Source organism: Myotis lucifugus, unplaced genomic scaffold (genome assembly GCF_000147115.1).
Source record: "Myotis lucifugus unplaced genomic scaffold, Myoluc2.0 scaffold_102, whole genome shotgun sequence".
Taxonomy (NCBI): Eukaryota; Metazoa; Chordata; class Mammalia; order Chiroptera; family Vespertilionidae; genus Myotis; species Myotis lucifugus.
Window position 1 is genome coordinate 2,739,799 of NW_005871150.1, and position 22,020 is coordinate 2,761,818.

The following is a 22,020-nucleotide window of genomic DNA, read 5'->3' on the forward strand; positions in this document are numbered from 1 at the left end:
CCTATGCAACACAAGTGATCATTGTAATATTTCATCTCCTGGAAGAAGTCTCTGAAGCACTTGTTTTAGCTCCTAAGTGGAATTGTTGTGGACTTTTCTGCAATTTTCTGATGTTGGCATGATTGTCTTTTCTCATACTTGCAATTTCTTTACAGAAATGACCCTGAAGTCCAGACAAAAGCTGGCCCATGTCACTCAGTTGTTTAGCAAAGTCATAGAGGACGTGCTCTTGCTAAACAATTCTAATAGCTTCTCTTGAATTTGAAAGTGAAGTTCCTGTTTTATTTTTTTCTGTGACCCAAAGGCAGCAAATACAAAGCACAGAGCCAACAAGTGCATTGGTGGAACTGCGCAGGGCAAGAATCAGCCAGACCAGGAGCATAAAAGGCCTGGCATAGACATAGAAGCATGGAACAGATTGTCTGTTCCATCTCAGAGGGAAGGAGGGGGTGGGTGTGTGAGGGGGTGGGAAGAGATCAACCAAAGAACTTGTATGCATATATGCATAACCCATGGACACAGACAATAAGGTGGTGAAGGCCTGGGGTTGGGGGCAGGAGCAGGCTATAAGGGGTTATTGGGGGAAAATGGGGGACATATGTAGTACTTTTAACAATAAAGATTTTAAAAATTAATAAAATGAAATTTAAAAGTAAAAAAATAAAATAAAAGGCCTGGCAGCAACAGCCTGCATCCTCTTACGGAGGAGATCAGAATATTGTAGTTATACATGCTATGTTCTCTATTTCATGGGTAGAAGGGAAAAATTAGAACATCAAAGAATGTTAGAGCTGCAAGAAAGAGATCATTAGTCTGGTTGTTTTTGTGGAAGTGAGAGGTTACTGGTGCCAGATGGATGTGTATGTACAGGTGTGAGTGTGTGTGTAAGTGCATGTGTGTGTGTGGGTGTGTGGGTGCAGGGGCCACTTCAACATCAGATACCAGCCAATATCTATTGCACAAGAATGTGCCGGGCATGATGGTTGGTGCACATTAGAAAACTATTCACCTAGTCCTCAGAGCTGTTCTGTGAGGCCCGTGCTGTAACAGCGAGGACACAGAAGTCCCGAAAGGGAGAGGAGGTGCCTGAGGTCACACTTCTAGTATAGGTCAGAGCTGGGATTTGGCTCCACAGCCCACATTTTAGTGAAATACTTGTAGATGTCCATTTTCTGCATAATGTTTCTTTTCTATGAAGTGATCTGCTTAAAATAGCAGTTTAAAACCACTGATAGAGTCCATCTTTCCACTTTCCACACAGGGGACTGTGGCAGAGATCTGCAATGACTGGGCCTGTCTCGTATGGCCAGTCAGCACAGACCTGGGAGAGGTCAGGTCTGCAGACCCTTCGCACCGCTTGCTTCCTGCTACAGGGCACTGCACCCAGGCGGCTGCAGGCAGAGCAAACACAGTGCATGCAGCCTGCCATAGAAAACTGATGGCTTTGCCTTTCTTCTATTTCCAGGATATTCCACATACTGCCTCTTAAAACCATTTCTTAATCTTTATTTGGTAAGCCACATGTTAAGAGCTTTTCTATTTATAATATTTAATGTCGTTACTTGTAAAGTTATCTTTGTGAAAAATTCGTCTTTTTGCCCAGCCGGTATGGCTCAGTGGTTGAGTGTTGACCTATGAATAAGGAGGTCATGGTTCAATTCCTGTTCAGGGCACATTCAGGAGGCAGCCAATCAATGATTCTCTCTCATCATTGATGTTTCCATCTCTCTTTCCCTATCCCTTTCTCTCTCTCCTTAAAAAAAAAGAATAAAACTATATATTTTTTAAATTTGTCTTTTTTTTTTTAAATGTAAAGACCAGAAATCTCTTTAGAATCACAAACTGGTTAACTATCTACTAGAAGGAGCTGGGAAGATGGTGGCTGGCAGGACAGAGTTGAGGAAGAAGGTCTGAGTGAGTGAGGAAGTGACAGGGGAGTGCGTGGATGTGTGTAGTGTGTGGGAATGAGTGAGGGACAGTTAAAACCGGCAGGAGTATCAGAGGCTGGTAGACCAGGCTCTTCTGGACAGGGAACCCCTACCACCGCTGCGGGCACTCCCCTAGCTGTGGGGATCGGGCAGGGAGCCCACACCATCTTGAAGGGGAGAGGGGCCTCCTCTAGGAACTCATCAGCACCACCACCCAGACTGGCCTTGGACACCGCCTGCGACCCCGCAGCCACACCAGACGAAGTCATGCCGCCTTGTCCGCAGACCTGCAGACCCTAGGACATCTCCCTCCAAGGGCGCACAGATCCCGCAGCAGTAAGTGGGACTTCCCCCTCCCTGGCTGCCGACCTCCAGACACCGTGGTCACGCCGATCCAGCGCACAGGCACCCTGAGTCTGCCACCCTGGCAGAGGGCTCTCTGGTGCCTCTGTAAGCCCCTGCTGGGTGCGCACATATCCAAATAAGAGCGCACGGCCCTGGCAGTAGAACCTCGGACTTCCCACTTCCTGGCTGCCTGCCCACAGATACAGTGATCATGTGGTTTCAGCACACAGGTCCCCTGAGTCCTCTGCCCTGTGAGCAGCCTATGGGCGCACTCATATCCAACTAAGGGCGACAACCCTGGCTGCAGAAACTCGGACTTCCCCCTCCTCGACTGCCGATCTCCGGTCCCCGCAGTGGCACCAATCCAGCGCACAGCCCCCTTGAGCCTGCTGCCTTGGCAGGTGGCTCCCAGGTGCCTCTCAGAGCCACAGCAAGGCATCCAGTTCCCAAGGTAGCGCTGCGGAAGCATACGAGCACCCTGAGCTCACTGTCGCAGCAGACAGCTCCTGGGTGCCTCTGTAAGCCGCTGCTGAATGCATGTATCCAACCAAGGGAACACGGTTCGCCGAACAGAAACTGGGACTTCTCGCTCCCCCGGTTAGCAGCACACCAAGATCTTGCAGCTCCAGCTTGTGGGCCCCACGAGCACACAGCCCCAGCAGATGGCTCCTGGGCCCCTCTGTGAGCTGCCATTGGGCGTGTGCCTCTCCAACCAAGGGCACACGGCTCCCTCAAAAGGATACATGACATCTCCTTCCCGGCTGCCTACCTCTGGACACCTTGGTGAGTTACTGAGTACCCTCCTCCCCAGACAAGGTCACATTGTTTCAGCCATAGACTCCGAGATTCCCACAACCCCAGATGCTGGATCCTGAACCCCCTTGTCATTCAGAGAGGGAAATCACTTTGGCCAGAGTCCCACTGCCTCAACCGCAGACTATGGGACAGCCGTCTCCCACTGTCTCAGGCTCTGGGACCCTCGTAGTGAGTTATAGAGTGACGCTACCCCAGCAAGAGTCACACAACACCAGCCAAAGTCAAAGTACCTGAGCCTCAGGCCCCAAGACCCCTTCCTCCCAAGCCCATGCACTCTGGGAACTCATAGTGAGCACATACCAGTGAGACCTCAGGCAACCCTTTCCACAAGTGCTGGAACCATGATCACATCTACAACAGCTTGCACAACGAAGGTGGAGGTGAGTCACATTGCCAATTTGTGATGAAACTTCATCCACGAATAAGAAACTAACACTCAAGATCCAAGTACATCAAGAGAACCCAAATAGCTCAAGTAGGCGACTCCGCTAGATCACCAAGCCCAGGAGATCTGAGAAACTGCACCACTTGGTCCCAAAAATCACCAACTAAAAAGGATTATCCCCAAAAGAACCTGGGTAGCAAAGCACTTGGATGTAAGACATAGAAACAATTAAAACATTACAGCAAATAGTGGGGAGACATAAAAACAATCCCCAAAGGAAAGAAATAAAGGAATCAACAGAAAGGGAATTAAATGAGATGGAGGCAAGTAACTTGTCAGAGAAAGAATTCAGAGCAATGGTTATAAGGATGCTCAAACATCTGGATGACAAATACACACAATTCAATTAGAATTATAAGAAGCTGAATAAGAATGTCATCAACATGAAAAGGAATCAAGAGGAAATGAAGAATGACCTAGCTGCAATAAAGAACATAAAGAAAGGCTTCAATAGCAGACTTGAAGAGGCTGAGTACCATACCAGTGAATTAGAAGACAGGGTAGGAAAAAACACACAAACACAGCAGCAATTGGAAAGAAAACTTACAAAGCAGGAGGTGAGCCTAAGGGAGCTTTGGGACAACAAGAAAGGAAACAACATCTACATAATAGGGGTGCCAGAAAGACAGGAAGCGGAGCAAGGAATAGAAAACCAGTTTGAAGAAATAATGACAGAAAACTTCCCTGATGTTGGGAAGAAAGAAAACCATACAAGTCTACAGCTTTTTCTGAAGAAGAAAGTTGATCTGGTATTTAATTAGGGTCTTAAATTTTGTAATTTCTAACTACAATATAATGACTCTTCATCAGTTATAACAAGCTACTTCAAAATGTAATCAGACTTATAAAAATGCTAAAAACTTTTTAAAAGAATTCCTAGAAATTATTTTTTTAAGTTAAAAAGAAATTGAGAACAGATCATCCCTTATACCAAGGATCTCAACATATTTTAAAAGGTGGCTACAAATAATTCTTGCTATTTCATGTTATTTTTAATTTTATTATTCAATGCTTTAACAAGTCTATTAGTGCTGGCTATTTCTTCATCCTTAGCAACTCCCAAGATTAAAAACAAATATTTTCTTGTTATGTAACAGGAACTGTAATTTGTTTAATGATGATACCTGAGACTAACATGACAACACAAAATACCTCAAACATGAAAGTGTCCACTTCTTCTCGAATTGCCTCAAGGCTTAGCTTGTTCCCTTCATCATCCATCACATTTAAAAGCAGGTCGAGAAAAGCCTTGTGTTTTCTCTTGGAGAGGTTCATGCCTTTGTCATCACTTTTACGTTCTTCATATCTCTTTATTTCATTGGCCCGTTCATTGATGACCTGTATGATTTAAATGATCACATGCTTTAGTGTAGAATTTGATATGGCCTAATAATCATTGTCCTGTGAAAATATACTAGCTTCTTCAACTGATTTTTTTTCTAAGCCTTTCCTGTTCTGTCTCACTCAACAGGAACTTCGGTTTTTATGAAAATATAGTAAAGCTTTCTGTGAACATTTTTAGGGCATTATTTGACAAGACTTTTAAAAACAAATTTAATGTCAGACAAATACATCATTTCCAAGGACTATTTTTGCAGCCTTTCCAACATGGGAATAGAGTAGTAGTCTCCTGAATAGGGCCACAGCGACTTGAAAGAGCTCATGAGAAAAAGTTGGGTCATAGTGAGAACACAATCATTATATAATAGACTAATTATAGATCACTCTAATTACGTGTTGTATTGGAGAAAAGAATCACCATGTATGCTTGTTGCTCCTTCTGCCTAAAATGCTCTTGGCTCAGAAGCCAGCATGACTAGCTTCCTCCCTAGTTTAAATCTCCACTGCCCATTGTCACACTGTCAGGGTCACTGCTACCCTAGTCCCTAGCTCTCAATCTCTTCCGAAGCCTACCTTTTTTTCCATTTTACTTACCACCAGGCATTGTATTTCTTATTGAATGACTTTCTCCTCCAACTTTAATGTAGCAGCAAATTTTCCTTTATTCATTGATATATTTCCAAACTTTAGAACACTGCTTGGCATTTTAAAAATGTTCATCAGGCCCTAACCAGTTTGGCTCAGTGGATAGAGCGTCGGCCTGTGGACTGAAAGGTCCCAGGTTCGATTCTGGTCAAGGGCATGTACCTTGGTTGTGGGCACATCCCCAGTAGGAGGTGTACAGGAAGCAGCTGATTGATGTTTCTCTCTCATCGATGTTTCTAATTCTCTATCCCTCTCCCTTTCTCTGTAAAAAATCAATAAAATATATATTTTTAAAAAAACATAAACATCCCTTTAAAATAAAATGTTCATCAGGTATGTGTTGAATGAATAAAAAAATGAAAGCCTCTGAGCTTAATTTGGTTACACATTTCAACTTTCTCCTCCTTTCAGGCAATTGTCCAAACCTGCTTCTGCTTTGAATGAACAGATCCCAAATTCCATAAGGGCAAGCATCATGTCCTCTCTTTGACTCTTGGTGAAACCCCTAGTGCCTGGCACTCAGTATGCAATATTTGATATTATCCATCCAATTTGGAATTCATTCATTATTGATACTGATATTAATGCATGAAATTTGAAGACAAGTGTAATCTACACTAATGAAAGACAAAGATGCTAATTGACCATACCTTTGCTATGCCCACCAATCAGAGCGACTATATGCAAATTAACCCAACCAAGATGGCGACTGGCAGCCACGAAGCTGGAGCAAGCAGGAGGCTTGGTTGCCCGGGTGATGAAGGAAGCCAAGCTTCCCACTTGCCCTGAGCCGGCTGTGGCTTCCGCTCATGGCAACAAAGTTTCAATTATAGAAGACAAATAAATACCAGATAGCTGCTTCCAGCCAGCCTCCACTGGGAGCTTGGGGGGCTGGGGGCCGTGGCCAGCCTGCAAACAGCCATCTGCCTCTCACCCAGGCTGACCACACTCTCATGGGGTGAGGGTCCCCGCTGGAGGCTTGGCCAGCCTGAAAACTGCCATCAGCCACTCACCCAGACTGACCAGGCACCCCAGCAGGACCCCCCCCCACCCTGAAGGGGGTGTGGCCAGCCTGAAAACGGCCCTCAGCCCCTCACCCAAGCTGGCCAGGCACCCTGGGGGAACCCCTTCCCTGAAGGAGCTGTGGCCAGCCTCCAAACAGCCATCAGCCCCTCACCCAGGCTGGCCAGGCACTCCTATATAATAAAACGGTAATATGAAAATTGACCCTAACAGCAGAATGACTGGGAATGACTGGTCACTATGACACACACTGACCACCAGGGGGCAGATGCTCAATGCAGGAGCTTCCTCTTGGTGGTCAGTCCGCTCCCACAGGGGGAGCTCTGATCAGCCACAAGCCAGGCTGCCGTCTGCCAGTACAGTGGTGGTGGTGGGAGCCTCTCCCGCCTCCTCAGCAGCGCTAAGGATGTCCGACTACAGCTTAGGCCTGCTCTCCGCTGGCAAGTAGACATCCCCCGAGGGCCCCCAGGCTGCCAGAGGGATGTCTGACTGCCAGCTTAGGCCCAATCCCCCCAGGGAACGTGCCTAAGCCAGCAGGTGAACATCCTTCGAGGGGTCCCAGACTGCGAGAGGGCACAGGCCAGGCTGAGGGACCCCCCCCCCCCCGCGAGTGCAGAAACTTTTGTGCACCGGGCCTCTAGTTATACTTATAAAATACAAACTGTTCATTGTTCACCTATTGCCAGACAATTATGCTATACTCAACTGAGGGCAGCTCACTCCAACATCTCAGTCATCTAACATCTAGGGACTCTAACCACTTGATCTGTTGGTGGAGGCAGTACCTCATTGTCAGGAAGCAATGCCATCATATTTTAAACTAAAATTTACAGGAAAGAACAAATATAATTACTTCAGCACTTTTATCAATACATATAAATTATAATGCATGTTTTCAATTAAAGTTTGCCTTTTCTAAACATACTTTTAACACAAAGACAGACTATATCCAAAACATTACTATTTCCTTGTCATTAAAAATTAAATAGTAATATCTAGTTAATTTTTATCTTTTCCAGTTTAAGATACTGCTACAAATGCCCTTTGTCTTGGAAAACTATTGCTTAATCCAAACATTTTGCAGAAGATTCTTATAACACAGACCCTGTGTCTTTATTCTCTTAGCATAGCACCCAGTTTCTTAATAAACTACCATAGTTCATATTACATTTTGTAATTATTTATTTATAGACAACCTCCCCCAGTAGACTATCCTCCCCCAGTAGGGAACATTAATGACTGGGTATGTTAAAAAACATAGGAGTCGTGCACTTATAAAAGTTGTAGAAAGTGATAGTGGTAGGGGTTGCACAACATTGTTAATGCCCCTAATGCCACTGAATGGTACACTTAAAATGGCTATTATGATAAATTTTATGTTATGTATGTTTGTCCACATTTAAAAAAATGAGGGCTTACATTGGTGGTAAAATTATGTAAGATCTTTAGGTTCCTTCTGTGGTCCCATCCTTCTTTAAACAAAAGGTACAAAACGTCATGCCAGAACCAAATCGTCTTCATTCTTTGATGTAGTAAATCAGTCATCCTATAAACAGGATGCAAATGTATCAGCTGATATATCAAAAATGTGCATTGCTTGTGTACCTATTTGGTGCCTGGTCTCAATGAGGGTAATATGTGGCAATGATGATAATTCGTCTTAGCGGCTACCAAGAGCTCTATGCTTTATGCGCAACAATGAAGGCATGGGTTATTACACATCCAAGGAAGCTTAAAAAGTAAATGGGTACTATAGAGGAATGAAGAATCCATTACAAAATATCCTTACTAGATGGCCATCTGATCTCTCCTTCTATTTCTTCAGGAAGAGTTCCGAACCACCCCGAGCTGCCTGTAGCTCTTATACCACAGGGTGGGGTGAAATCTGCCTGTTTAATGTCCACACATTTGCTTAATCACTCCTCTGCTAGCCTCATCTCCAGGAAAGTGCCCCTCTGTCACATCACTGTCCCAAGTCCCTCCCTCAACATTTCCAGTGATGGAGCAGAAAGACCTAGACATGATCTCCTCCTTTGAGAGCAGCTTATAGGCCAATTCTGCAGAGTGGCCTTTCCTGGTCACTCAATCAGTGGGCCCTATTTCTGTTTTCTGCTCGAATGTCAACTTTATTTTTTCTTTCTAAGCAATTATTATAGTTTATAAGTTTATACTTATTTGTTTTGATGCTTGTATCCCTGTTATTCTGTACTGTGGACCACTATAAATCTAGTCAGTATCTTGTGTAATGAATGGCAGATTATATCCTATATAATAAAAGCCTTACATGTTGAGTGTCTGGTCCTCCATTCGGACATTCAACCAATCAAAGTTTAATGTGCTAATGATATGCTACAGCCGCACAACTGCTCAATATGATGTGCACTGACCAACAGGGTCAGATACTCCAACTGGTACGTTAGCTTGCTGCTGGGGTCCGTCTGATCAAGAATGAGCGAGATGGGCCAGACACGCCCAGGAGCCTTCCCGGGGTCCCTCCCTGGCTGGCCAACCTCTCGCATCTCTCCCTGGCCCTGATCATACACTGGTGGTGTCCCTTGGCCTGGCCTGCACTGTCTTGAAATCCAGGTCAGGGGACCACCCCCCGCCCTCTCCCCCAGGTGCACGAATTTCATGCACCGGGCCTCTAGTAAGCTAATATGTGGTAAAATTAAATGGACAGTGGACTTAAAGACAGAATTCCTCAAATCAAACCCTGGCCCTGCCTTTTAATACTTGAATAATCTCAAGTAATTTTTCAAAGTAAATATGACTATTTCAATTAAAAAATAATACATACTGAGTGCAGAAAATATGGGAAGAAATAATAACAACTCAAACAAGAAAGGGAATCACATAACACAAAACAATAATCACAGCTAACATTATGAAATAATATCTACAAGTTTTTTTTAATGAATAATTTTTTAAACCTAGTGGTTATCATGCTAAAAATATTGTTTTTATCTCAATGTTATCACTAATCATCATAATGTAATTTATCAGTATATCATAAAATAATCATTTAAAATTATACCATAGCCTGGGTGTGCCACATTTTATACAATAAATCTTTTACTGTTAAAATACATGCTTAAATGATTAGGTTGATTTTTAGTGCAATATTTCATTATGAAACAATGAAAAAGATACAACACAGACAAAAAATTATTAGTGATACTTTTTAAAGCTTGAATCAATAACAATTTTAAAAATAATTAGAAGGGCTCCGTTTACCTATAAACTGCACGGACATACTCAGAATCATCATTAGTCTGAGCATCAATACTCTTGCCCATAGCTGTCTCTGCAAAATATGGGTGAGAAGCAACCACTCAATTCATACACATGCCTTGTGTTTATTTTCCAGTGACAAACACTTGAAAAAAGACATAAATTCTTATATATTTTAGAATTGTTCCTTTCCCTCTTTCACTCTTGCACCTTTTGTTTCTCCTACTCCCTGTTCCTACTCCTGTTTCCCTCTGACCTTCCTGGCAGGTTGGCTCTGCTCCAAGCCCTAATAGTTGGTACTGCTTCTCAGGAGCCTAAATTAGCAGAATGACCACCCCAAAGAAGCCAATATCCTTTCTAACCCCTTCATTTGCATCCCCAGTGAAATGTTATTTTCTATTTGGGCCATTGTATGTTTACACCGTAGCTCTAGAAACAAATCCATGAGACTTACCACAGATAATATCTAAGGCACAAAGAGTGATATAAAAAAAGCAGTTAAATTTTTCCCCGTCAACATGTTTTTCAAGCTTATTAACCAATATGTTGGCTTGTTCATTCATGACATCTAAGAAGTCTTCCAGAATGGTAAAATGGAAAGTGGATGTTAACATTTTTCTCCTGGAGCGCCATTTGTTTCCAGTACTAGAAATACAAGACATGGTTACAAAGAAGAGAAAAGCAACATCCAAAACAAATAAAGCTTAGTCAAGACAACAAATTCTTCTTAATCTACAGATTCCCAAATGCTTTGGTCAGAATGTCAAGGGGAGATTTATATACAGTTACAGGATGGGCATATTTTAAATATTCTTCTATATTACCAATATTTAAAAGAGCACTCACCAAATTTGAAAATTTTAAAAAATTTTCTAAATTTCTAAGTTCTGAGTTTCCAAAAATTAGAAATTTTCCCCCTTTATCCAACCTTAACCCTCTGAAGGTCAATGAGCTCCGTAGTCTACTTTGATCTCTAATATCTTCGAAGTCTCCAAAGTCCCCACCGAAGTCTGCTTTCTCCTTCTCAGTTGATGGGGTCCTGTTGTTGCATGCCAGCTCAAGGATTGAATTACTGTGCTCCACTTACTTCTCTGAGGATGACTGCCTTTTCCATTGAATTTCAAGAATTCCCTGTATAAAACTCCCCTGTGCCATACTCCATTTCTACATTGGGACTTTCTAACTCTCCTTGGAACACTGGTGATCATCATTATTGAATATCATGGCTGGAGATTATTCTACACTCTGGGTTCCTGTCTCTCACAGGCCCATTATCACCCAACCTTTCAGCTTCTCCCTACTACCCGACTGCACATTCTTGCTACAGGAAAACTACCTCGTGTCAACGCCTGACATAAGTTACACACAAGACAGCTTTACCAATTTACACTGACTTACCTTGTAAGAAGTCCTAGGCCAAGCCATGGTTCTACAAACCTGTACAGATGAGATTTGTCAATTTGCTCTGAGCTAGTTAAAATTACCTTAGAAAGAGAGAAAAGAAAAATGAGAGATAGAGATATGAAAGCAACCTTAATTATAAGAATGCTAAACTGGAACACAACTACTTTCTAAAGTAACATTTCATAACAATTACTTCTTTGTGGTTCATTTTCATTACTATGACTCAAAAAAATTTCACTTGTGTTGGAGCATACAACTGTCTCTAACTTTTGGAGACTAGCTGGAGTTGATTGAAAGGAAAATGTCCAAGATAATTCCCTGACTCCTGCCATGAATTAGGAGCCAAGTGGAGTTGTTTATTGAGGGTAGGAGTGAGGGAAGAGAAGGTCAGTGAATCAAAGGATGACCACATTTAGGGAGATGCAAATCACTAGTTTATTATCAGGTATGTTGAATTGGAGGCATTCAAATTGCCATAGTCTGAAAGCAGTTACGAAGCTCAGGATTAAGGCTTATACTAGGTACACATTTGAATGTCTCCAGGATATAAGTAGCATTGGGAACCATGGGTATTATTAGGTTGCCTGGAGTCAAAGTAGAGGAAAAGGGATGAGCATATGCACAAAATGCTTCTCAGGATCTTGCTGCAGTTCCCTACTTTGGACAGATCTCTATCCACATGTACTAAGCCCACTTAACTAGGCCAGCAATGGCTGACATCCCATGTGTGGCCCTCTCCCTATCTCCTCTGGACCAGTAGATTCTGCAGTGTGGTACCGGAGACACTCTAAGAGTTTTACCATAATGAGAAAGAAAAATGTATCCAAGCCCAGCAACCTTAGGAAATTCTGCTGTTAATTTTTCTCCATGAAGAGAAGGTCTGTTGATTCCACTTTTACTTCCTGATCCAAATCCATTGTCATCAAACCATAAGATAATACCCCCAATGTCATGATAATAAGTAAAAGATAGCTATACAATTTTTTTAGGAGTAATTTCAATAGCGTGAATTAACAACATCTTCCCCATCAATATCAGATTAATGTTCTCTTTTTAAAAATTAACTTGAAATAATAAAAGTATAATGGATACTCTGAGCATCTTAAGGGAAACACATAAATTTTATTAGTCTTATATTTTTGTAATCTTAAACGAGTGCCTGGCAGATGATATGAGCTCACCTTGTAGAATAATCTATTTATGGTTCGGTTCAACTGAATACTTCCCAAAAAGGGAGGACAAATACATTACCTGATACCAAATGTGTATAGACATATAGAAGCTGCTACTCTTCTCAGAACTCAGACTATATCTGGAAATCATTAAATGGCACCTTCACAGCCTTAGAAATTTAATGGAGTCCTCACTGTATTGAATTCAATTAAATATAAGGACATACATTTGCTGTTTATTCTGATGAGATTCTCACACCATCAAATATACAGTGAAGCATTGATCATAGTCACCATCGACTCACCTCTATAGTTTCGGCCTTATACATGGCTATTACTGGTACTGTGCCAAGCCAGGCTTTTACCATTGGCACATGTCTGTTTTGTTCAGTATAATAAATCACCTGCTGGAAAAACTCTAGGAGAAAATATTTAATTTTAAATAAGATCCTTAATGTGTCTTTTTTGTTTCTTTTTACTCTTTTAATTTTGGGCAACTCAATTTCTCCCAGATCTTTCACATCTTGAAGCTAACCCACACAGTTGTCCTTACTAAATATTTAGTCAATGAATTATGAGGCTAATTTAATTATGAATGATATATATGCAACAACCTGGTTAACTGAGAAATGCCAAGCACTGTGGATGTTTGTGGTGACCTTGTGACATGCCTTCCCCAAGAATACCGAGGTTGTTCAGTTTCTCCTGACCTGCTTCAGGCTAGTGTTCTATAGAAAGGGATACCTGTCCCAACTCTCCAGCCCTGGTAGATAGATGCTTCCCTTTCACCCTCTCTAAAACAGTATTGAAGTTCGTCAATAAATTGAGATTAGAGCTATGATATGATCCAGCAATTCCTCTTCTGGGTATTTATCTGAAGAACATGAAAACACTAATTCAAAAAGATATATGTACCCCAATGTTAACTGCAGCATTACTTACAATAGCCAGGATATGGAAGCAACCTTAGGTGTCCATCGATGGATGAATGGATAAAGAAGATGTGATAATATTGGCCCAGCTGGCATGACTCAGTGGTTGAGCATTGACTGGGTCAGGATATACGCCCGGGTTGCAGGCAAGATTCCCAGTGTGGGGCATGCAGAAGGCAGCCAATCGATGATTCTCTCTCATCACTGATGTTTCTCTCTCTCTCCCCCTCCCTTCCATATATATATGTATATATATATATATATATATATATGATAAAATATTGACATTTGTGATAACATGAATGGATCTTAAGGATATTATGCTAAGTGAAATAAGTCAGACACACAAGGACAAAAACAGTCTGATTTAACTCATATGTAAAATACAGTCTGATTTAACTCATATGTAAAATATAAAACAAAAAAGTAACAAATGAACAAATATAACAACAGAATAGCGGTTATAGGGGAGAAGGAGAGTGGAGAGAAGGCAAAGTAGTTAAATGGGTTTAAAAAAATGGTAATAGATGGAAACTAGACTTTTGGTTGTGAGCACCCAAAAGAGTATACAAACATCATATTATACTATTGTACACCTGAAATTTAGATAATGTTATTAACCAATGTTACCACAAGAAAAAAATAATTTTAAAAACTTTTGTTTTACTAATCCTTCAACTTCTCAAATGTCTCAGGGCCTCTACAGAACATCTTCTCTTTGTAGGAAACGCTTATTCCTACTGCTTTTTGTCTAATAACACTTACTTATTCTTCAAGTGTCATCTTAAATGTGATTTTGCTGCAAAGTCTTCTGTGATAGTGTGAACAAGATTTCTGGTATTATAACTTCCCAAGTTGACTTCCATTTCTAGTACAGGCACCAGATCTCAGTATTTCTAAATACTATCCTACAATAAAATAAACCAATTCTCCTTGGAGAAGTCATTGATTTTAGGGCCGAGGCAGAAAAAATACAAGAAGACTGGAATATATTATGGTACTGGAAAATAAGGAAGTGCTCAAAAAATGAGAGGGCCATGTTGAAACACCAAGCAGTCAACCTGAAAAGCTCCTAATGCTCCAAACAGAAACAGTTTGTGCAACAGAATAAGTAATGATAGAATTAGTTTGTATCACTTCTCTAGCCAATATCTTATAGTTTTCAGTGTACAGGACTTTCTCCTCCTTGGTTAAATTTATTCCTAGGTGTTTTATTCCTTTTGATTCAGTTATAAATGGGGCTGTTTCCTTAATTTTCTTCCTGGTAGTCCATTGATAGCATAAAGAAATGCAAGTGATTTTTGTATATTGATTCTATACCCTGCAACTTTACTAAATTTATTAATTCCAACATTTCAGGGGGTGGAGTATCGAGGGTTTCCTATATGAACAATCATGTCGTCTGCATTCTTTTTCTTGCCTAAATGTTCTGACTGGCACCTATACTACTATTTTGAATAAAATGGTGAGAGTGAGCATCCTTGTCTTCCTGATCTTAGAGGGAAAGCTTTCAACATCACATATGGTGTTCTTGCCAAAAATGCATAACCTCAATGAAACTGAAAAAAACAACAGACAAATCCAAACTGAGAGTGATTCTACAAAATACCTGTCTCAGAAAATGTGTAAAGGTCTTTATCTAATCTGATAAAGGATCACAGATTAGAAAAGATTAATATTGAAGAACATAACACAAGGAAGCACAACTCCTATATGCCAGGTGAGATTTTGAATTGAGTCATGGAACAGAAAAAGAACACTAGGCAGTGTTGTAAAATTGAAATAAGGGCTGTAGTATTGTTAAGAACATTGGACAAATAATAATGTTCTAGTTTGATAATGATACTAATTCTGTAAAATAACACCATCAGAGCAGGCTTCCTGGGTATATGGCTTATGCGAACTCTATATTATTTTTACAACTTTCCTGTAGTTCTAATATTATTTGAATAAATAAAAGTTTATAAAGAAGGAGAGTTTTATTATTCTGAAGCTGAAGAATAAAAAGTAAGCTGGAGTAAGATTTTAAAATATTTTGTTAGTAGAAGAGAAACACATACACACAGTATCTATATAGATAAAAGCCTAATATGCAAAGTGTCCCCTCGGGAGTTTGACCAAATGGGAGTTCCATCGCTACCTATGACATGTGCTGACCACCAGGGGGCGGTGCAGACCAAAGGAAGCCCCCAGCCGATGGCTGGCAGCTGCTAGGGAACCTACCATGCACAAATTTTGTACACTGGGCCTCTATTCTATACTAATGAAAGCCTTGGTGGCCCTTGTGCGTGACGTCATCACAATATGGCTACCAAAAGATGACTGCCAAAAGGTGACCACCACAAGATGGCCGCCACAAGATGCTCGCCACAAAGATAGCCGCCACAAGGTGGCTGCCACAAGATGGCCACACGCACAGCTGAGGTGGGGCCCGGTGGCCATTCCGCAAGGTGAGGCCTGGGGGTCCCGCAGCTCCATGCAGTGCAGAGAAGACCGGTCTTTGTAGAGGAGGTGAGTCGCGGCAGGAGAGGGCATTTGTGGGCAATCAGGCTGGCAGGGAAGGACAGTTGGTGGCGATCAGGCCAGCAAGGGAGCAGTTAGGAGTCAATCAGGTCAGCAGGGGAGCGGTTAGGGGGCGATCAGGGTGGCAGGCAGAAGTGGTTAGGGGCAATCAGGCAGGTAGGCAGGCGAGTGGTTAGGAGCCAGCAGTCCCAGATTGTGAATTGGATGTCCGACTGCTGAGTTAGGCCATATCCCGCAGGCACACGGACATCCCCCGAGGGGTCCCAGATTGGAGGGGGTGCAGGCCGGGCTGAGGGACACCCCCAGCCCTCGTGCATGAATTTCATGCACCAGGACACTAGTATATAAATAATGGGCTATGTCTACATTTCCTTAGATATAGGAAAAAATTTGGTTTGGGAATGTAACAAAAATGTGGAAGAAAGGTCATAGTGAATATAAGAAAGGATCATTTAGCTAAAAAGAATTACTGAGAAACACTGAGGAAAATGTAGGGATTACATAGGGAAATTGGGTAATCAATCAAAGCAGTTTCCTATGACATGTCCAGATATAAGAATGAATATGATAGAAGTACCTTACTTCTTGAAAACACAACATGCTCACATCAACATGCTCAACAACACACAAATCCAAACTGAGAGCGATTCTACACAATACCTGTCTAAGAAAATGTGTCACCGTCTTGATGTGTATGGAAAGACTGATAAAGGATCACAGATTAGAAAATATTAATATTGAAGAACATAACACAAGGAAGTACAATAACTAAATTCCAGGTGAGATTCTGAATTGAGTCATGGATTCCACAGGCAAGGAACGTGTACCACCAAAGGATCAGATCCCTACTCTCAAGGAATTTATAATCAGAGGAGATGGTCACTGTGCTACTAGTCACAGTATCAGATCAAATGAAAGGGGTGTTAAATTAGAAGGTTAAGTCGGAGGAGTTATTGATTTTCATTGAAAGGACTAGAGAAATTCCAAGGAAGAGATGGCATTTGAGCATAAAAGAATGAGTTGGCTTTTTATAGGAAGAAAAAGGAAGTTAGGGTAAACCAGGCAGCAGAAATAGCAGAGCAGAGGCAGGGAGGTCTGAAAATTGGCTATAGATTTAGCCAAAGCACAGGATGTGGATGATAACATTGATAGATAAGCTTGGAGTGTGGAAGGCTAAAGAAGTTGGATTTTTTTTTATAGCCTCAAGGCAATAACTGAATATTCCTGATGAGTACTAGAACCACAGAGTTATATTTTAGGACAGTAACACTGAGGTGAGTGGGATCTGTGAAGAACTTGCTATTCCTATTCCAAGGATACAGGAAGATTCTGGGGGTGGAATTAGATGCAGCTAGTGTTACGGGCCCTGGTCCTGCTTTATGGCTGGTCCTTATAGTGGGTGTGGGGAAATGGTGACCAGTAATCCCAACAACATTGAAGTAGGGAGGAAAGTTTGGGAGTTAACACTTTCTGTATTGAAATCCCGGAGGCCCCATCTGGGGAATGCAGCCCAGCATTCAGAAAAGTCAAACATGACAAAACTCTGGGTCAGGTCAGGAAACACTAAATTGATGAGTGCAACCCAGAGGTGAGGGTTGAGTGGGGTGGGGGAACACAGTGACTAAAGGATTGGGGTACAGGTTCCAGCCCTCAGAGAAGAGAGCTGGCAATGGTTAGACAGAGCCCAAGTCAAACAACATGAGGTCAGGGGAGGACTGGCTTTCTAATTTGGTTAGGAAATGAGGCACTCTCCTGAGATTGCTGGCAAAATCCAGGGAGGGAGGGATAAGGAGAGCAGACTAGCTGGGAGGCATGTGGTACCCAGGCTTCTTCTAGGCAAAGGGAATGCCCCCTTGACAGCAGCAGGACTAATGCCCACAGCACTGTGAGGCTCCTAATACAGACGGCACCTGAGATTTTGACGGGTTGTTTTAACCCTTTGCGGTCGTATTAAATTTCGACATGGGGGAGCTCCAGTGGCGCAATCGGTTAGCGCGCGGTACTTATAAATTTCGACATGGGTGTCGTACTGGTCGGAAATAATTTCCATTGAAAGAGCAGTGATACATAACATGCAAGATTATGAAGGATAAACAAGATTTATTAATTCTTTTTTGGAACTACGTCTCTACTATAGTAGAATCACTACAAACGTTATCACTTTCTACGTTAGAGTCAGTATTCAAGGTGCCAAAATAAAACTCTTCATCGTTACTTTCAGATTCGCAGTACACTTCTTTCGGTAACTTTCTTTTTGCCATTTTGGAGTATTATTTTGAAATATCTTAACAAGCGAGAATGCCTAATTACAGTTAAACGTAATTTGTAAAGCTTTATTTGAAATTCTGCGAAGTATCTCCGAAGCTTGTCGATTTCTTCACTCTCAAAAGGCGACTGACTCGCCACGGTGTTTTGCATGGCGAGTGTGAAACGACCTCGTTTGTTTATATTGAGTTTCGATATCTCCGATTTGTCAGGGCAATGTTTTGGTTCGTGACAAGGTCGCTTAGACACTTAAGAGCTTTCAGAGAAATTATGAACTGATACATGAATGAATAGAGTTAAGATTCGTACGGTTCCTTGCTGTGGTGGCTGAGAGCAGACATACGACCGGAACGGTAAAAAAGCTTTGGTGGCTGAGAGTAGACAAACGACCGCAAAGGGTTAACAAGGGAATTTGGGCCACACGGACAGATGGACATGGCATAAAAAAACAACTATTAAACTTTGCAGCTCTTTTTCGTGCCAATAAATGTTCACATACTCACCTATCCCCGCTCCTTCTCCCATCCCTCAGCTTCCCCCACCCCTGGGCTTCAGGGCAAGCTGCTCAAAGTGCAGCGGGAGAGAGGCTAAAGCGAAGGGATGTCCATTGCATGTGATACTGAATAAACAGTAGTAACTGTTTAAAGTGTTTTCACATTTGGGCCCCTCAAAACCTAATAATGAATCTTCTAAAATGGCTAACATTCATTCTGTCATGTTTATTTACTGTAGAAGGTAAAAAAACATCAGACCAGAGCTAAGGGTTTTCCATGCCTTATGTCTTTTATGCCTCACCACAGAAGATGAGAAGCACTATTACAGAAGTTAGTGAACAACTGAGGAAGTTGTGCACAGCTAAGTAGTTGCACAATATCACTGAGCTGGTAAATATAGGCCTGGCTTTGTACCCGAGGCACCCAGGCACACAATGTGCTATCATCAGCATTACATCACACCGATTCAAAATGCCTTCCAGGCAAACTGTTGGCTAAATTGTTGTGAGAAGAGCTAGGTCAGATCAACAGTGTCAAAATATACGTAGCATGGCCATAATCACTGCCTTGCTCTGGTTTGACAGAGGAGACAGGGAAATCAACATCCGTGGATTGAAGGCCTCAGTCAGGCCCAATGGCAGGGAGCAGCTGGGGAAGGCAGGTGTTGACAAAAAGGACTGAAAAAGCATAAGACAGGGTTCAACAGCCTAGTTCAGTGGTTCTCAACCTTGGCTGCACATTAGAATCACCTGGGTATATTTTTAAAATCCTGATTTCTGGGCCTCATCCTCTGGAAATTGTTTCTTTTTTACTAATGTTGTGGCCCCTCCCTATAACAAAGAAACAGAATTTCCGGAGAATGAGGCCCAGAAATCAGGATTCTAAAAAGATTCCCAGGTGATTCTAATGTGCAGCCAAGGTTGAGAACCACTGGCCTAGTTGGAAGGCCATTGCAATTCTCCAGGTGAGACTTATGAAGCCAGAATGTGGATGGTAGCCACACAATAAAAGGCATAGCCTCTTGTATAAGACACAAGGGTATTGAGGATGGGGAATATACCTTTAAATGTTGTGCTATGCTCAATTTTGCTGAGCTCAATGCTTCGCACAAAAGAGGGCCTCAAATAAGTGCATGATTGACAATGAAAAAATGGACTCAAACCAAGTTCTGTACAATGGTCTAGAAAATGCACACATTAAATTTAATCCTCAATGTAACTGTAATATAGTGACGTTTACAAGTAAAGGGTAACACACTCTAACTTAAAGAGTTTTAAACAACTTGTCAAAGTCAAGCAATTAGCTTACAAGCAGAGAGGGAGCAAAGGTTGGTCTCATGCTCAGATCCAGTAGTTGTTGATGCATTAAAAAGTCCCCTTGAGAACGATAATGTGTTATCATTCTCTTCTCTCCAGATGTAACTAAAGCGAAATACTCTAAATAATCCAATAACTCACAGTTTGTTTTGAAATGGATCTTATTCACTAGAGATTTCATTCTTAGAAAAATTCCCCCAAAAGCCTATGATGAGATTTCTTAAGTATATTGTTTCCTGTTGGGGAGGAGGGGTCTATATTTCTACACCATTATTTTTTAATATTATAAAGCCTTTGGGTAGAAGGGAAGATTAGCTCTGCCTTTAGTGTTCGCCATGATGATGTTTACAAATGTAGTTTTCATATATCAAAATCTGCTGCATCATTTGCAACATTAGTCACATTAATGTTTGGTTGGTTAAAAGTTTACTTGGATTTCTTCTGCCAGAAACATTTTCTGTATTTTGGTAACACTCTCCCATGAGGCCTCATGTGTTCCTGTGAAGTTGAAATGACAGCATTATTTTTATTTGGAGAAAGGAAAGTGGAAAAGAAATAATCCTTTAAGCTTTGGAATTGATGTTCAGTCTATAAAACGTCTTCAATTAAGCTGAGGGGTGATTGGATTCTAGTTCTGGGCTCATTTTAAAATATGTCATTTGGGGCAAATCTTTCCAGTTTTGGGTATCTCAACTTATCCAGTCACGAAGATGAAGTGCTAAGATCTAACTCACCCTCCCTCATGGGGGATGCAAACATCAGGGACTTTTAGGAGCTTTCTAACTTAAAGTGAGCCCTCTACCCCTATCATAACATAACATAAAGCTGTCTCTTCAAAAGATGATTTTAATAAAAACAACAATTCACTCTTTAACAAATAAGATTTCTGAAACTTGCTGTATGACTTTAACATCATAATTCATGTTGGTATACATACCCTCCTTAGAAGGGCCAAGGAGGAATGATAGTTGTGGTCAAGTCTTGTGATTTCTGCAGGGAGAGGCTCTGGTCTGGAGTGCATTTCTCGTCCCTTATTTTGCCGAGGGGGAGTGGGTGGGTGGGAGATAGATAGACAGACAGACTAAGTTATAAGTTGTGTCTGCCTTTAGGACTTTAACAGTAAAGACAGAAGCAAAAACAGGCAGTGTTTTTGTTGTTGTTGTTTTTCATATATTTGTATTGATTTCAGAGAGGATGGGAGAGGGAGTGAGAGAGAGAAACATCAATGATCTGAGAGAATCTTTGATCAGCTGCCTCCTGCACGCCCCTCACAGGATCTAGCCCGCAAGCCAGGCATATGCCCTTGACCAGAATCAAACCCTACCAAGCCGGCTAGGGCAACAGGCGCTGTTTTAAGATACCAGCAGCCGGGAGTTGTGAAAATGAGAAGAGAAACGGCAGAAGGACGGGAGTTTAGAAACACTGCACTTATGTGTAATGACAACTGGAGAGAACTGGGAACCCATTATCCAGGGGGTGGTAGAGTCGCCCCTCACCCAGCAGCCTGCAGCTCCAGTCCTGGTGCTCCAGGCGGGTAAGCGGGCGGTTCCCTGCAAGGGGCCCAACAGCCTCGGCGAGGATGCAGCTGGCCCGGGCGCACAGTCCCTTACCTTTCCCTCCTCGCTTAGGGATCAGCGCGTGTCCCAGGAAGGGGTAGGCACCCGAAATGCTGGGGATGGGCCTCATTTGCAGCCAGTTATGCGCGTAGCTCGCCATCATCCGCAGGAAGCTCAGGATGAGGGTGGCGCCCGCCAGGGAGACGGCGCTGAGCGCGCCCCAGAGCAGCAGCTTCTGCCCGACGTGCACCAGCCAGACGGCCACCATCGCGCCAGCGGTCGGCTCTGCACGGGGACTGAGACACAGAACCTTGGAGCACGGTGCTTGGCGCCAGGGCGGGGTCCAGCCCCTGCCTTTCAAGTGCGGACTCTGGGAGGAGTCCTGACATCCCGGGGGCGGGAGCAGCGGGCCGGGAGGGCGGGGGAAGCGGTGGCGCCCGGCCCAATCGCCTCTCCCTCCTCCCGCAACCCGTAGGCACCAGCCCAGGCGCCCAGAAGCGGGACTTCCCGTGCAGGGACCGCCCTGCCCCCTCGGGACTGGGTTGCAGCCTCCGGGGCTCGGAGGAAAGCACCGCCGGGTTGTT

At 42.6% G+C, this 22,020-nt stretch overlaps 1 protein-coding gene across 4 annotated transcripts in view; it reads right to left on the reverse strand.

Annotated features, from left to right (window-relative positions):
- The window catches only part of LOC102428801 (cytochrome P450 4V2-like), a 33,797-nt gene extending 12,055 nt beyond the window's left edge, over positions 1-21,742 (reverse strand). For all 4 annotated transcript variants that reach the window (XM_023757168.1, XM_006092651.3, XM_023757169.1 and 1 more), the window contains exons 1-7: positions 21,491-21,742; positions 12,656-12,768; positions 11,173-11,258; positions 10,229-10,419; positions 9,778-9,847; positions 7,963-8,089; positions 4,687-4,872 (exon numbers count right to left, since the gene is read on the reverse strand). In XM_023757168.1, coding sequence (XP_023612936.1) covers positions 4,687-4,872; positions 7,963-8,089; positions 9,778-9,847; positions 10,229-10,419; positions 11,173-11,258; positions 12,656-12,768; positions 21,491-21,704 — 987 coding nt within the window. In that variant the 5' untranslated portion in view covers positions 21,705-21,742. The remainder of the gene's footprint in view (positions 1-4,686; positions 4,873-7,962; positions 8,090-9,777; positions 9,848-10,228; positions 10,420-11,172; positions 11,259-12,655; positions 12,769-21,490) is intronic.
- Between the last annotated feature and the right edge of the window lie 278 nt (positions 21,743-22,020).